The 16,886-nt window shown below is 41.9% G+C and overlaps 1 protein-coding gene across 2 annotated transcripts; it reads left to right on the plus strand.

The window, feature by feature from the left end:
- Window positions 1-5,413: 5,413 nt before the first annotated feature.
- Window positions 5,414-16,773, plus strand: UBE2A (ubiquitin conjugating enzyme E2 A). 2 transcript variants are annotated; one of them, XM_045031529.1, is made up of 6 exons: window positions 5,414-5,754; window positions 6,084-6,164; window positions 6,724-6,749; window positions 12,753-12,842; window positions 14,387-14,475; window positions 15,360-16,773. In XM_045031529.1, the coding sequence occupies exons 1-6, from the start codon at window positions 5,711-5,713 to the stop codon at window positions 15,486-15,488; spliced, it is 459 nt and encodes a 152-aa protein (XP_044887464.1). In that variant the 5' UTR covers window positions 5,414-5,710; the 3' UTR covers window positions 15,489-16,773. The 2 variants fall into 2 exon arrangements, with proteins under 2 accessions (XP_044887464.1, XP_044887466.1); XM_045031531.1 differs by lacking the exons at window positions 5,414-5,754; window positions 6,084-6,164; window positions 6,724-6,749; window positions 12,753-12,842 and adding an exon at window positions 12,877-14,207.
- The last annotated feature ends 113 nt before the right edge of the window (window positions 16,774-16,886 follow it).

Consider the following 16,886-nt stretch of genomic DNA (forward strand, 5'->3'; position numbering starts at 1 on the left):
ATAATGTCTATTTTTTGTCACAGGTCGGTAATATACACCATGTTATATACAAGTGATTTGAAAGTGGCTTTTTGCTTATAAAGACATAAATCCCTGTAAATGTTATTCATATTTCCAAGCTTGATGCTAGAAAATTGAATCTCCTGTTTTATTGTCAATAACTCTTGTTGGATTTTAAAAGCAAACAGTATAAACAAACGTACAAATAAACCCAGAAAAAAATTGTAACTACTCACAAATTTATTCCAGATAAACAAACCTGCTGTGTGCAATAGAAATCCTGTACACACAGAATAGAAAAAGCAGTTCTTGGCACTGCAAGTTCAACATATTCCAAGATATAAATGCAGTGCAAACTTCTGTGTAGTAATGTATGAACAAAACCTACAGTTGTACAGTGCAGAGAAAGTAAGTCTGAGTTGTCAGGTGAAACAATTTAATCTAGTGCCTGGCTGGAAAAGTCAAGGTATGAAAAAAGCTTTATGCTTTGTCAGTTTCACACATATTTTATCCCCCTCGATTGTGGAAATGTTTTCCCATAAGTACTACCTATTGTATAAACCCATAACTGACATTCTAAGTATGGAGCTATTGTACAACTTAATAATAATCCTCCATGTGGACTCAAGCAAAAGTTAAATATCTAAGAATCTGGAAATACTAATGGACCAGATCCGGTGAAGAAGACTGAAATCAAATGTGAGTTGAGGGGACTCAGCATCTGGGAGTGGTTGAGCCCAAACTGGGTGTCAGGGAATGTAACCTATTAAAATTATCTAATAGTTTAGCCTAGCAGTTTTTACACTTTTTAGTGTTACAGAATGGGATTACTCCAGAGGGACTGATAGACTACTTTTCATACATTGTCTCTAGTGCTGCAGCTGTTTATTTTTATTGATTGTGGTACTTGCTATTGTTATAAACTTGTGAAACACTCAGATACTATAGTGATGGGGTGTGCATTTAAGTAACTATATAAACCGATCCTATTTCTAACATCAAGAGGACAAAATACAATTACATAAATTTTATGTAAAAATTTATTCATAAAAGACCAAATTCATATCTTGTGTTACTAGATGCAAATTCACTACAATCAGTGGAGAAGCACTTTGTTTATTCTGGGTCTGAATTTGACCCAAAGTGCCAAATTTGGTCCAATTGAAAAAAAATTGGAGCCAAAACCATTTCCCTCTAGATTCAATAACAAATAGTTCCATTCAGCTCAGTCTATGGCTTTTCCCACATCCAGAGAGACACATTGATTTCTTGCAATTGAACTGAGCATATGATATGGAGTGGAGTCCCTTTCTTTTGTCTGGCAAAAAACATTTCCCTGGAACCTAACCTCCCTATTTCCCCATAATTCTTATGGGGAAATTGGATTCGCTTAACATCATTTGGCTTAAAGTAGCATTTTCCAGGAACATAATTACAACGTTAAGTGAGGAGTTACTTTACCAGTATATGTACTATATCACTGAACACCATAGCAGGAAACATAATCACAAAACACCCCAGCAGTAAACATGCTAACACAACCCACGGTATATTTGTGAACAGGAAATTATATACAGCAGCAGTAAAGCTACATAGGTAGGTAGTATTTTGGGGCTTTTGTTTCCATGCACTGTGTTGTAGCGAGCAATGTTGTTGTTTGTACATATTCCCCAAAGTTTATGCACAGAGCTACCCCCTTGCTGAAGGCACAATCCCCTCTTTGTTATCCCACATAGCTGTTATTCCTGTCTCTTCTGATCAACTGTTACAAGTCGCATGCAAACTGCCACAGAACCTTTGGATTACAACAGTCCATCTGATTCTCAAAAGGCCTAGTGATGATTGAACCTGGTGCATTTGCTAAGCAAAAAGAGCTCTCAACCATACATATAACTGTTTCCATCCCTTCATACTGACTCAACAGACATTCCAGTTGTCCGAATGACACACAGGCCGAGTGATAATCCTGGGAGATTTGTGCGGGTGGCAAATAAGGGGTATTTGCTGCATGATGGGCTATGCATATTTGGGGTGATTGTGTGTGCTGGTTGTGTTATGCTGTGGGTGGTTTTGAAGAACTGTAGCAGCTGGGCTAAGTAATCAACCATCTGTGCAGTCTCCCTCATATGACCAATGAAACTGTTGCATATAAATAGGCTGTAGAGTAAGGTGATTGGTTGAGTTACCTCTGCTATCACAATGGTCTAAGCCAGGCTCTGGCATGGCATAGATGCATGCCCTAGTGTAGCTGCTGTATATTGCACAGGTATAATTCATTAAGTCAAAATGGCTGAGAATGTAAAAGTTAGACTGTAACAGACTGCAAAATCCAGTGATGATTTAACCTGGTGATATTCTGGACAAAAAGAGCCTCAACTATGCTTGTAGCTGCTTCTGTTGCCTCACACTGACTGTATAGACATAATAGGCTTCAAGTGATAACACAGAGTGAGATTCCTGGACTTTTGTTATATAGATGATACAAAACACTTCCAAATACTCTGTACAAGCTACAAAATGACGGTGAAGGTGTTTTTGGTTTTTTTTAATTATGAGGCAGGCACAGCATATACTTTTGCCCAGTCAAGGGTCACCTTGGCAATTTGCTAGGAGCCCAAGGGACTCACCACATTTATATAAATTGACCAGATTGCAGCCACTCATCTGCAGGGCATATAATCGGCCCAGCATACCATACACTGCTCTGATGCAAACAGAGGCCATTCAGATCAAAACAGAACATGGCACATTGAGGCCTGCAGTCTCCCTAGACTACACCCTTATTACAAAGATAAGGGAAGCTATAGGCCATATTATAGAACTGAAGGGGCTGCACTTCTGCCTCGGGTTATAAGAAGTTCAGCAAATAGCCCTTATAATTCTATTTACTCTTCTCTTTTCTCCCCCTACAGAAGTAACAAACCTGCAATTTGTTTTCAATACAGGTTTCCTATTCATCTCTACCATGCATGACCACAGAGGGGCACTTTAAAAATACAGTTATTATTATTATTCTATCTCGTGTATTTTCTGTGAGCATGGGTCAGCTCATCTCACTAATATAGAAGTATTTGTAAAGTCAGACATCAGTGTAGGAAGCAGATGTTCTAGGTTCCTTCTCACACCCTAAAGGCAAGTAAGAAATTCACTGCTCTATCACAAAATGGGCTTAATCTGCAGCAAGGAAGAGTTAGGTTAGATATTAGGAAAAACTTTGTAACTATAAGGGTAGTTAAGTTCTGCAATGGTCTTCCAGGGGAGGTTGTGGAGTCCCTATCATTGGAAGCTTTTAAAAACAAGTTGGACAATCACCTGTCAGGGAGGGTCTAGGTTTACCTGGTCCTCTCACAGTGCAGGGACTGGACTTGATGACTTTTCATGGTCTTTCCCAGCCCTACATTTCTATGGTTCAATGAAAATTACAAGAAACCACTCGCCATTTTGGAAGATTAAGAAGCAACCTGGACACCTATAAACAGGTGTAAAAACTCCAATGAACAGTTAAGAAGCCCACTGGTGCGCATATAAACAGATAAGAAACCTCTTACATCCAATTAATTAAGAAGCCACCCTAGCTATAAGGACTGCCTTTCTGTAAGCAAGCAAGAAGCTGCCCATTCCCTTTATAAGCAGTTAAGGAGTCTGATACCCCATAAGCAGGATAAAACCTCCTTCTGTCTCATAAGTAAGAACTCCTTCATTACCTTCCCCCTTAAGCAGATGTCATGCCCCCTTAACAGACGGGATGGAATGTTGGGGTCAGAAAGTGCCATTGCAGTTGGAAATGTATTTAATATCAGTAGGGATGGAATGTTGGGATCAGAAGGTTCAGTGACAGTTGGAGCCTGGCAGATGGACTGTCCTCAGAATATTGTGCTCCTGAAGTCCTGTCCCAAGAGACAGGCGAAATCTGATTGTCTTGGACAATATTAGGAAATTCCACTCAGCCAATGTGATTGTAGATGGGCCAAGAGGAAATTTTAAGAGGCTCCTGTTTCTGTTGGGAAACAATAGTCGTGGTGGAGTCTCCATCACAGACAACTTTTAAATCACAATTGGATGTTTTTTTCTAAGAGATCTGCTCTAGGAATTATTTTGGGGAAGTTCTATGGCCTGTATTATACAGGAGGCCCGACTAGATTATTATAATGTCCTTTATAGATTCCCAGGCTGGAAATGACATGCCAGATAGTTTCCCCCCATATGGAGCACTCTTCTCTGCTGAGAAACAAAATATATTAGTGATGGCAAACGGCAGACAAGTGACCACTAAGCATGAGGGACCAACACAGAAAAATGAGGCTTTTCCAGATGCAAATCATTCTGCCAAAAACCAAAGGGAGACAAGAATGTGTAATTAATTTAATGTCAAAACACGTATAGAAAGCAAATTATCGTTGGCAAAAGGAATTAATGGGATGCTGGTTTCAAAGAAATACAAGCAATAGAAAACAATCTCACATCACATACAAAGGTGGCAATATGTTCCCAAAAACATCACAGGTAGCATGGGCTTTTCTTTCAGCTGTTCAGCACTACTGCACAGCTACTTTGAATCAATCAGTGTAACTATCTAGTGTGATTTATTTACAGCAACTCAGCTCCCCAGTAAGAGTAAAATGACTGCCCCACTGGGTAACTGATTTTTAAGGTGGAGTATAAGGAAATAAGGGGAACAATGAGACAGGCAAATCATCATACAAACAGAAAATCGTTTAGTGACTCCTACAATATGTTGTTATGCATAAGGATCAGATTCTCTTATGACACATGCTTACCAGACACATACAAATCGAACAAAAGGCAGCGAACACTCATGTCTGTGCAATGATTACCTCTGCCCCTCTGATCCAGCAAAGGTCGGCATTTATTCAAGTAACCAGCGCCTGGGGTTCCTAGTGGGGCCAACCCAGGAGTGGTATTTAGCAAACCCCCGCCCCCGGCGGTGGGGCGGCTTTAGAGGCATTGTGGTACTTCACAAAGCTAGGGAGCCTAGCCTGCTCTAGAAACCAGCTGAGACCTCTTCTGGCTCCTAATGACCAGGCTGTGCCCTTACCCCCTTTCTTGTTATCCCCGTAAGTGCTTGAAGATTCCCCCCTGACCAATTTAGGGTCCCTAAGCGGTGTTTCCGCTCCCCCCCGCCCCCGGCAAGTGGAAATCCCGCTTTGCTTCCCCCCCCCCGCCCCCAAGTAAAGCAAATGACCCCGCTCCCCTGTTCCCGCCCAGCAGTCAGAGCGCCCTCCGCCCGGCTTCTCTCCCCACCCGCATATGCAGGGCCCAGGGGAGGATCCGGCGCGGGGGAGCCTCGCACGGCACCGATCTGAGAGGCAGAAACTATGGCGGGGAAGGAGATTCCTCCCCTCCGCGTCAGCACTTCCGGCTCCCCTGCTTCCGCGTCAGTGGTACAGTCCCCTGGTTCCGCTCCCACCTCTCCGCCAGCCCTGGTGGTAGAGTCTGATTCGGCTCAGCTGCATCCGGCTCCTTCCCCTTCCGCGGCAATGGTATCGCCCGGCAGCAGGCGCAGACGCAGGACTAGGTAGTAGCTGCCGCCCGAGCCTCCCCCGCGTCTCCGGCACAGTGGTAGAGGCCGGTTTCGCTTGTCGGCAGCCCCCGCCGCCTCAGTCGGATCCAGCCGCTGTTGCCGTGGGCGCCTCGCCCCTATCTCCCTCCGCGGGCTAGTGTATGAGTGACTTATAATCCTGAGCCCGCCATGTCTACTCCGGCCCGGAGGCGCCTCATGCGGGACTTCAAGAGGTAACGAGCCCGCTGGCTCAGGGGCCCGCGCCGCTACCGGGAAAGGAGGGGGCAGGCTAACATGGCGGCGGGATAGGGAGCGCTACGCTGATTGCGTAACGCAGGGCCACGCTGCCTGGCTGCGGGTTACGCCGCTTGCTCATGACCGTGGAGCTACCCGCTGGGGTACGGCAATTGCGCAGCTCGCCGGGGAGGGGGAGGGGAGTTGCTCGCTCGCTACGCTACTTGCGTCCTCCGCGGAGGGGAGGGCTACGCCGAGGGCGGGGGGAAGCCGTGGGCGGGGTTAGTGACGAGGCGTCCCACGTATGGTCTGTGTCTCTGCCCCGCAGGTTGCAGGAGGATCCCCCGGCCGGGGTGAGCGGGGCCCCGTCCGAGAACAACATCATGGTGTGGAACGCGGTCATCTTCGGGTGAGGCCGGGGAGCGGGGGCGGGACTCGCACCCTCGGGGGGGGGGGGAGGCGTGGGGCGGGGGCCGAACCAGCGTCGGGCAGAGGGGACCCGCACGCCCCACAGCTTCCCAGACTTTCACCATAGCCGCCCAAAGGGAGTTTTGTGCCTGTGCCCATCTGTCCCCTGCGAATGTCAGGACAGTCTCCGTGCGTAGCCCTGGGATCTGTTACCTGGCGGAGCGCCCCCCCACTTTGTGAATGTTCAGTTGGGGCCTTTGATCCCCCTCCCCAATAGCCTTAGGAAAAGGGAGACGTGTGCCTCCCTTCCCCCAATTCGCGTCTATGCACTCTTTGGGAATACAGATTGGGAGGGTCCAGGTCCACGTCTCTCCCTATGATTGAAATGCCTTGCACCCATGCACATCATAATTTCCCCCCACCCCTGTTACAGATGTAGAAGCAGGGCACCCACTAGGGCACTTTTGTCTGTAAAACACTTTAAAGCCTGGTTCTGTGGTGGGGAGGGACCAAAGTAAAGGGGGTGTGTGGTGTAATGACTGTTTTTATTTGTTTTCCAGGCCTGAGGGGACCCCTTTTGAAGATGGTAAGTGGTTAAAATCCTGCCCTTGTCTGTTCTTATCTCTGTGTGTGTAAAGGATTAAACTATGAAAGTTTGACACAATCTCAAAATGTTACTCTCCTGGGTCCTTGCAACAGGTTTAGATTAGATATTTTGTTCTCCTAATGATAATTCTGTACAAGTCAGGAGAACATATTATCCAGTTGAGATTCACCTGGCAGATTTGAAAGCAGAACTTTTCTCTTAAAATTGATATTTAGATTTGTTCCATCCCTGACCCTTGGAATGTTCCCTCCTTCCCTTTCCTTTTCCAAAAAAGTCTTAACTTTTTTGAAAAATTATAATCTGGTTACCATTTCATTGCACAAAAACAAATGCAGATCAGCATGCAGTCTTTAGCTGTGTTTTGTCCTTAGTCTAGTCACAGCACTGTTATAATTTGTTAGCATTTCTATCATAACCCTGGGTTATTTTTTCAGGTGATTTTCATGCTTGAACTGTAAATGGTCAACCTAGTTGTTTGTGTTAAACAAAAAAGGGTACATATTGGAAGCCCTTCTAAGCTTATAGGGTGTTAGGAAAATTCAAACTTGTGTATGTCAGGACAGTGTTTCAGTGGATCTTCTATCACAATGCCTTTAATACAGGAAGTGATCTTTAACATCCCATGATATGCAAAAGCTAGGCTCTATTCATAAATGGCTACTCTGCCCTTTGCTTTAAATTTCCTTGCTTTAGTCAACTTAAAAGGACACCAACTTGAAATTTAGTCAGTTTTAAGAGTTAAAGTAGGTTCAAATAATAAATTTACCCCTAAGAACCTATGCCAATTTCTGTGGCTTTCTCTGAAAATGTTTTCACTTCACTGATGCTGTATGAAAGACCAGCACACATAGTGGAAACTCATTAGACATGAAATGCTGTCAAATAAGCAAAGCAAATGAACTGAAAGCAGTGGTACACTCTAACAGTACTATCAGTGCAGGACTCTAATTATTCTTGGTTCTCATGCTGCAAGGCTATGGCAAACTCTAGCTCTTAATGCTTCTGAGCCTCTGAGGACATTTTGCAGGCCGGGTTGAGGCTTTGTCTTATTGAGCATGCTTTAACTTTCCTGTACCTCAGACCCCAACAGTATTTCAGACACTTCCTTTTTATCCTTGATCTGTCAAGAAGCTCATCACAGGAGCTGCCGCAGTTTTAATTAATGCGGCTTATATTGTGCCTTAGTTTGGAGGCTGGGTATCCTTTTTTCTTTTCTTTTTCTGCAGTGCTTGTTGCTAGGGATCTCCTCTCAATTTATGAAACTGTTTAAGGCCAGATAAACTCCCTTTTGCCTCTTTGGCCTTGGCACGCTAATGTTACCAGAACTGCTCAGAGGCCCAGGTTCTTGGTGCACTGCCTCTAATGGAATGGGTTAATACCTGGGGGTTTCTCTCCTCTGTATCTCCCGCAGATTGTAAACATTGGAGTCTTCTTCTCCTATCTCTATGGCTCAGTGTTAGAGTAACTGAGAAGTTTAGTTACTAAGGATTTTTGGCATCAGTATTCCCACTGGTATGTTGACGGTGGTAGAACAGCTTTTTGGAAGTATTGTGCTTGGATGCAGACTTGGGGCTGAGTGGGTTCTGGCATTACTTGGGACTGGTGCTCATTCACTGTGTGTTCTTCTAAGTGTCGTGCTGATATCCTAGCACTTTGGGAGCTTTAGCAGAGCATGTAGTCTTGGCACCGTCTCTTCACCTTGGTGCCCGCTGGATTGTTCCTTGGAAGGTACTCTGGCACTGGTGCCCACTGGGATTCCCATCTCATACCTGAGTGAGGAGTAACAGCATCTTTGCTAATTTTTCCTGACTGCAGCCTATGGGAAATACTCTTTTTTTTTAAATTTTAATACCTTGGACAGACCAGCATATATTTACTTCCTACAGCACAGAAGTGTTGGTGCTGATATTTCCAGGTACTGCTAAGGTAGCTTAGTGGTGTCTTTATCTTGTGTTCTACCTCTCACTAAGGTTAGTGCAGTGGTGTTTAGTTTCTTACACCCATTCTAGCTTAGTAAGTCCTGACTCTAAGAATGCTTTCTTCAGTAATACTGAACTATTAGTGGTCTGACAGCTCATGGCAGCACCTCTTTTACCAGCAGCAGACAGCGACACTTCTTTAGGCATCAAACCAGTCTGAATGTTTTTGTCTTGGTTGGAGTAGGTGATGCCTCATTAGGAATGCATTTTTCCCAGAGGACAGCTGTCTCTTGCTGTCCACAAGGAGGAAAGAGGTGGGGGACACTAATGGATCGGTTTTTTTTTTCTTTTTTTTCACCTAAACTACAGGCCCTCTGGTAAGGGTAGGGAAAAAAACTGGTTGAGCCAGAGACATCTCAGTTTGCTAGGGAGGGAAGTGTTTAACTTTGTGCTGGAACCTTACAGCAAAAATCTTGGCCATGCTAAGGAGAGAGACAAATGGTTCATCTTGTACTGGTTCAGATGGGTACAGTTCTTAACTGTACTACAGATACCATCAGTCTGAGTCTGGCCAGGAGCGATCACTCAGAACCAGGACACCTCACTCTGTTCAGACTTAAGCTGCTCCACCTGAATTTTTGGGTCCTGTCTAGAGGAAGCTTTATAGGCATGTAGTCTCCAATTAAATGACCTTCAAGAAGCCAGGATGGCCTATTTGTACATTGACAAGATTTCAAGTGTGGAAGCAGGCCCATGTAGACTAGTTTACTTCACATAAGTACCTGACTCTCTTCTTTGCCTGTCCTGAGTAATTTAATAACTCTTCAGGTTTGTCTGGCAGCTATTCATGAACTAGTCAAAGGTACATCAGTGTCTCCACAGCCTTTTTCCTCTGAGCTCATGCAGGGGTTGGTACTTTTAAATCCCATATTAGAAACCTGAGTGTCTGGGACTAATGTGGTTGTGACAAAATTGATGCATTTCTTTTGGGTAACTCACTGTTTGTAAGCCCAAGATTTTTGGTGTCAGATCACTTCCTGGTGACAGTGTTAGCTGGCAGAGTAAGTGATTTGGGGTTTAGTGACTAACTCTGTAGAATCTGGTACATGGTGGATTAAACTGGTGCTGCAAGAATCTCAGAAGATCTCATCCAACATAGTGAGAATTCCATTTACGGGATCTGTTGTCCTGCCTGCATCCTTTCTGTGTTTATATACCTCTGGTGAGGTCCTTCTCTGGATGCCCGACTTCAAAGGTCCTTGGTGGCTTATGTGAGGTGCACTGAACCTTATAGGTCCATCCAGTTTTTTGTTCCATTGCCATGTGGAGTAATATAAACCATGTTTTAGTGGTGGTCTGCACTGCTCATTATTGTAGCTGACTTAGCCACCCTGAACTTGGAAGTCATGTCAAGGTAGTCTCATCCTAGGCAATGCACTGTCCATTGCTTGCCTCAGAAGATTAAGAAGTTGGCTCTTATCATATGTTTATAAGACTGTTGCATGAGTTACCATCTTACTCTTTTTTCTTATTTTTCTTCCCCTTATTCAGAGTATGGTCTGCAGAACCACATTTATTTTGTTCATGTAGCCTTTAAATATGAGTGATTTGCAGTTTGAGTCGTTAAAACTTCGGAGTGGTAATGTCTCTTTAGTGAGGCCAAACAATGAGACTTCTATGAGAGGCTATGAAAATCTTTTCAGGTAGAACCATGGATAAATGAGTGCACTGAGAGAGGCCCACAATAATTAAATAAATGCATTTCTGATTTACAACAGGGTTGTTTGAATAACTAAACTCACTATGTTAAGCAGGACATCAGGGTGCATTTTTTCCTCCACAGCCTGGCAGTAGGATCTGCTTAAAATGGGTTTTGATATTGTTTCTTCTTGGCTGATTGGCTTCTCCATTCTCTCCTCTTTACATTCTAGCCACTGTTCTAGAATAATTCTAGTCATTTCTTACAGATGTATTTTGAGAACCCCTGGATGTTCGTCATAGGCACACCATTTGTGGTAGCTTGTGCTCAGTTTTCAGCCAGATGCTTTATCCATTTCGTGATCTGTTTGCTGCCCAAACAGTCTATAAGAAGTGTTGCTTGTGGTAGAGTTGGCAATCCAGCTTGATTCTCCTTCCTAAACCTCAAATCAAGAGCATGAGGAATGGAACACCACTAAAAAGCATTGTGTGTTGATGTTGCCATTTAACAAGGTCTATCTTCTGCTTGTGGACACAAATGAGACTTTCATTACTTTCCTTTCCTAGGATGAGCAATATCTAAACAGCTAGACAGGGTTATGTTGGAATTGATTCCCTAATGACATGTCAGTTTTGTGTAGTATAGCCTAGATTCCCAGTAATTGTAAAAATGTATATGTAATTCCATAAATTAAAAATACATCATACAATATAAAAGATTAACAGGCATGTCATACAAACATCTGAGCTTCCGTGTCTTCATAAATGGCATTGGAATCATAATGATGCTGCTTTTTATAGCCAGCCTGTGTACAGAAAGTGCAATATTAGGAAATTACTCTCTCCATCACTGCACTTCAAGGTTTGTGGGTTTCTGTGTACTTTCCATCTGCATATTAGAAACACAACTAATGCTGCTGTTTTATAGGAACAAACTACAGGCATCCTACCATGCTAGTCCTGATGACCTCTGACAGAAGGGAAAGGAGCTGACATAAAAATACTCCTTGGCTCTCCCTTGATGCTTGAAGATTTCTAGAACAGCTAAAAACACTCTTCCCACTTAGCAAATACCATTTAAATGTGTACAAATTAATACTAATAACTAGTATAACATACTCACAGACATGAATTCTTTTTTTTTTTTTAAAGCTCTCTGGGTCTAAACTAGATTATCATTGGGCTGGGAAGAAGGTGCATTACAAGAAAAGCAAAATTGCCGTGTTTCCCTTAATCATGGCAACTGGTTGTACATGCTAACCTGACACTGATAGATGGTACAAGGATATATCTCAGTTACAGGAGACTTCAGTTGTAAAGAGGTGTTTTTTTTAAGCTTCATACATTGTTTTTGGCTGTTTAACCTCTTTGTGTATACTACACGTCTGGCTTTTTTGATTTGGTGGATCAAGGACAATACTGTAAAAAAGGCTCAGTGTATTTACTTCCAAGTGATTGGCATTCCTAGAGTTCATCACTCACTCAGTCCTATTTGAATTTTTGCTAGCACTCACAATACGTGGGACTGCTTGTCCGCAGCTTAGCTGACTTATTTTCCCAGGTCATCATAGCTTTAGGAGAAGGACAAAAATAGCCTGTATGAGCAGAAGCTATGTTAAGGTTGTTGGGCTCAAAGGATTTAACCATCTCAATTCTTATAGCTCATGTTAACACGTTTTTAAGGGGCACAAGTTTTGGTAGTCTCAAGCCATACAGAGTTGCTCTGATTGCACAAATGGCTGGCAGATAATTGGCTCTCCAAAACTTCTTCATATTGGCTCCTCAAGGCAGATTGTCCATTTTCAGAATCCATGGTAATGTTGCAGAAAGGTTCCACACAACTTGATGGACTTTTTTTTTTTTAAGCTTGATGCTTGTAATAGTATTTTTAAGAGATCACGTTTCTAGGAGCCTATGCACTTGTGACTTCCCTTGTACAATTATGTATTGTTGGGAATGGAACATTAGGAATCTGCTTTGCAGGGAAGAGCAATCTTCTGGACTTGCAGAACAACTGTTTTCTATGCATCTGGATGTTTAAGAGGTATTATAAAGAGAACTAGATCTTTCGAAGGATACTGAGGATATTTCCTCACCTAAAATTTCTGAATAGAACAGTTCTGCATAAGAGAATAATAGTGAATATTATTCTTATTGGGAGAGGCTGCTCAAAGTATGAGGCATTGTCTAAGATTTAGAGCAGAGGAATGGAATTGAACAGCTTGAATTCTATTTCCAACTTTGTGTGTGACATTGGGATAACACATTGGACCTCTCTATAAATGCAGGATACTTGCCCATCCCTTGTGAAGCATATGGATGTCCTTGAACAAAAAGTTATTTATAATTTTCTCTTTCAACTCAGGAACTTTCAAACTTACAATAGAATTCACAGAAGAATATCCAAATAAGCCACCTACCGTTAGATTTGTCTCTAAAATGTTTCATCCAAATGGTAAGTACCCATATAAGATGCAATCATTCTGTGGTTTGTGGCTTATTACAGCACTTACAGTAAAGCATAATGCTTGCTAATTAGACAGTGTAGTCTTTTTATAAACATCTTTCTTTTTACGTAACAAGTGAACTAGCTCTCATTCTGATACAGGAGGGAGCCGGGATTGGACATGTCTCAAGTAGTACTCAGTCGTGTGTGTGTATTCCCTTGATTCACAACTCTTATGGAGCATGTGAATCCCTTAGGCTCCCATCTTATTTGGCTTCTGTATTTCTGGTTAAACATCTTTTGCTCAGGGAATTCCTCTGGCTCTGAGGACAAAGAGGCCTTCCACACTGAGAGGTGGGGAGGGAAGGGAATCGTGTTCATTTTACACAAAGTCTGGTTAATTCAGTTAACCAGAATGAGTGGACTCTTACATGAATATTGTCCTTGTTTTAAAAACAAATGCTTGAGGTCACAGCATTCCATTTTATGACTTTGCTACATAGATTTCCCTGTTTGAAAGAGGGGGAAAAAAATCTCAGTGGGATCCTCTTTGTCCCCTCATGCAAAATAATCTTTGTAAATACATGTTAACATTTACAGGCATAACTGTGCTCTTAAAGTTTACATTAATCACTTTTCAGCTGAATTTGATCTTTTCTGTGAAACATCTCTCTCAACAGCTCTGTCTATGCTTCAGTACCATGGTGGCTTATAATATCAGATGCATTCAGAAATGTGGCTTGTACAATCAAAGCTAGCTAGCTAGATCGTTTTCTCTGTTTCAGTGGCTGCCTTCAGGAGTGGATATTTCAATTCAATGTCAGATTGCATTCCTTAATCTATGCTTGCTTCCAGCTGTAGCTGCTGACTAACAATACGGCGTTGTGGCCTGCATAACTTAATTCCAAAGGCTTTTCATTAAACACTTGCTGGGTACATGAATAAAAATAGAACCACCATAAAACTTTCATGTTTAGTTACTAACAAGGTATGGATCAAATGCACTATTGGTGGTGGTGGGGGGTCCTTAAATTAGTGAGTGAAAAGACCACCTTAAACAATTTCTTGCTTCTCTGTTCCTTGTTAAGTTACTAGAGTCACCTGCATGAAAACAATTGTTGCATCAAAGTAAACTTGTTTCTGTTACTTAATCCTTGAAGTAGCATGGTAGAGACATTTTCATAGCCCCTTGTGAGGTCACAATGGAGCAAGTGGGTGGTGGGGAGAAAATGTGGTGGTTTTATTTTTTTTTTTTGAATAACTGTCTAAAAATATTACATATTTCTAGGCAACTCTCCTTAGCAACAAGTCTGACTTTTTCCCCAAGAGATTGGGGATCATATTTTTCTGTTGATAACAGATATCATCAACTCTGTAAGGCTTGTGACTGTCATTAACTTGTTCTAATGTATGTTTCACTATTTAGGCTTCTGAAGATGGAGTAATGCTGGCAAAAATTTGGTGTGGCACTTGTTTTTTTTAAACCCTATCCTCAATGTTATCATACCTTATATTGCTGTTATACAACAATTATTTTTTAACCCCTCTTCTAGTCTACGCAGATGGTAGTATATGTCTGGATATTCTTCAGAATCGTTGGAGTCCTACCTATGATGTGTCCTCCATCTTAACATCCATACAGGTAAAATGACTTCCCAGCATTTATTGTAATCCTAGACATGCATGTAAAGTTGCTGTGACAAATTTCAGTTAATGGTGAAAATCTGGTTATGAGCAAAGTTTAAAGTTTTCACCACAAATTATTACCATTCTGCTTTCTTTATGTTAAGAACAAGCAACACACTTAAACAGTGGCAGGGTAGGCAATAGGCAGAGTGTGGGCCAAATCCAGACCATCAGATCCTTTTGAATCTGGTGTATGTCAGATTATTTACTTAGTGTTTTTTTTTCCCTGGAGTCTGGACCTTGACATACAATAATTGATTACCCTTGCTAATGATTCTGATCAATTACAGGGAGTGTTTTGGTAGAGGGCTGGTAGGGAGAGAGTTAAATACCAACTGACAAAGTTATTTTCATCAGGTCTTGTACTAGGTGCTTGGTTACTTTGATCTAATTGGGAAGGTAAAACCAGGAGAGACTTTAGAACCTATAATGGGAATGGTGTTATGGTAACAGGACAGTGGTTACATATTTCAAATGTCATGTGAAAGATGAGGATTTAATACCTCTACCCTGATATAACGCTGTCCTCAGGAGCCAAAAAATATTACCGCATTATAGGTGAAACCATGTTATATTGAACTTTCTTTGATCTGCCAGAGTGCGCAGCCCCGCCCGAATGCTGCTTTACCACGTTTTATCTGAATTTGTGTTGTATCGGGGTACAGGTATATCTGTAATAATACCAAATAACCCAGAATACACTGCAATATCTTGTGGTTACACTGCTTGAGTAGAGTGAGCAGGAGGACCACTTGACAATTTTCTGAACTAATTACTGGAAATAAGTTTTCAAGTGTTTTACCTAGAAAACTGACAGGATTTTGTCGTCTTTTTTAATAGTCTCTGTTGGATGAGCCGAATCCCAACAGTCCAGCAAACAGTCAAGCAGCTCAACTATACCAAGAGAATAAGCGGGAATATGAAAAACGGGTTTCTGCAATAGTAGAACAGAGTTGGCGTGATTGTTGACCCTGGATGATGCAAATGAACACTCTGGTGATGAGGAAAATATATATGAAGTGTCTGAGTCATCTTCCTCCTAGCATCATTGCATTTACTTTGAACGCAAACTAGCTGTTGTGCTGTTGCCACTCTCCCTTGCTGAAGCTTCCCTTCCTTGGACATCAGAAAGCACCCATTTTGAAGTCAAATGTACTGTACTTGGGTTACTTGCAAAATTACTGAATAATTCATTTTTTGTGGTCCCTCTTCTCCAGTCTTAGGGCAGTATTGTGCATTTCTGTAGTGTACACTAAGCTTTTAATTGTAATTGTGTTATACACAGTGATGCTTATGTGTAGCTTGATAAAAGGGATGTTTATATACATATATACATTTTTAACTGATATTACTAGAGTGCTGATCTGTCCAGGCTGGTCACTTACCTCTACTGTTGGTTTTAGACCCCACTGCATTTGTAAGTACTGCAGGAAGAATTAACTTTTCCCTGGTCTTACTGGGTTGTCAACTGTTTAGAAATACAAAACAACTGATTCTGATCCAACTAATCAAATAGTGGAAAATGGGAGATAGTGGCTACTTCTGCACTTCAGGTGTAAGAGAAGGTATGATTACTGTTATGGTACTTGAGGTGACATGCAAAGTACCTCCTTTTTATTTACAAAAATAGGGTTTTAAAGGATATGCCTATGAGGATATTGATGAAATAGGTTACTTTAGTCCTCTCAGTGAGGCACTGACTGGATATACCCATGTTGAGCTGTTGTACTTAAGTTCAAAATCTTGTTAACTTTGCTATTTTGAGTAATAAAAAAAAAGTAGGAAAAAACAAAATGCTTCAAGGCTGGGATATCACGTTCATTAGTACTTGATTCCCTTAAAACATCTCCAGAATACAACTCTGTGGTGGAAAGTGAGTTAAGAATGGTGAGAGGGGGCACTTGAAGCTGTGCAGTTCCTGCTCTTTGTATATTACTAGTGGGGGTACTGTGTGTGAGAGCAACAGCCATGTGCCTGTTAGTTTCCACCCAATTTAATGAAAATATCTTTCCAAGTTTGAAAAGGTATAGTGAGTTTGGGTTTACATTCTTTTGCAAGGCTAAGTTTGTAAATTTTGGAGGCAGTACCTTTTTAAACAGCAGTGTGGGATGAGACCTATAACTCTGTCCACTGTCCCCATGTCTTATGTGCACATTGGTCTGTTGAAGTATAACTTTGCATAAGTAACCCATGTAAGAAACTGTACATTTTTCAAAACTTGTAAATAAAAGTGTAACCTTATATCCTTATTGTATAAAGAGGCAAGAGATCTATTTTACAAGGGTAGTGGAAGCTAACATTTATTGGTTTAGATCCCTGGAGGTAGATGGTGTTTTGTTGTTCAAAGGGCTATCATTCAGTTAAGCT

The sequence above is a fragment of the Mauremys mutica genome, chromosome 9, assembly GCF_020497125.1.
Source record: "Mauremys mutica isolate MM-2020 ecotype Southern chromosome 9, ASM2049712v1, whole genome shotgun sequence".
Taxonomy (NCBI): domain Eukaryota; kingdom Metazoa; phylum Chordata; order Testudines; family Geoemydidae; genus Mauremys; species Mauremys mutica.

What these genes read in the sequence shown, in the direction of transcription:
- UBE2A (XM_045031529.1), top strand. Translation starts at nt 5,711, where the DNA reads ATGTCTACTCCGGCCCGGAGGCGCCTCATGCGGGACTTCAAGAG. An exon ending in TGGAACGCGGTCATCTTCGG is followed by an intron (nt 6,165 to 6,723) that starts GTGAGGCCGGGG and finishes TTTGTTTTCCAG; the next exon opens with GCCTGAGGGGACCCCTTTTG. An exon ending in GGGGACCCCTTTTGAAGATG is followed by an intron (nt 6,750 to 12,752) that starts GTAAGTGGTTAA and finishes CTTTCAACTCAG; the next exon opens with GAACTTTCAAACTTACAATA.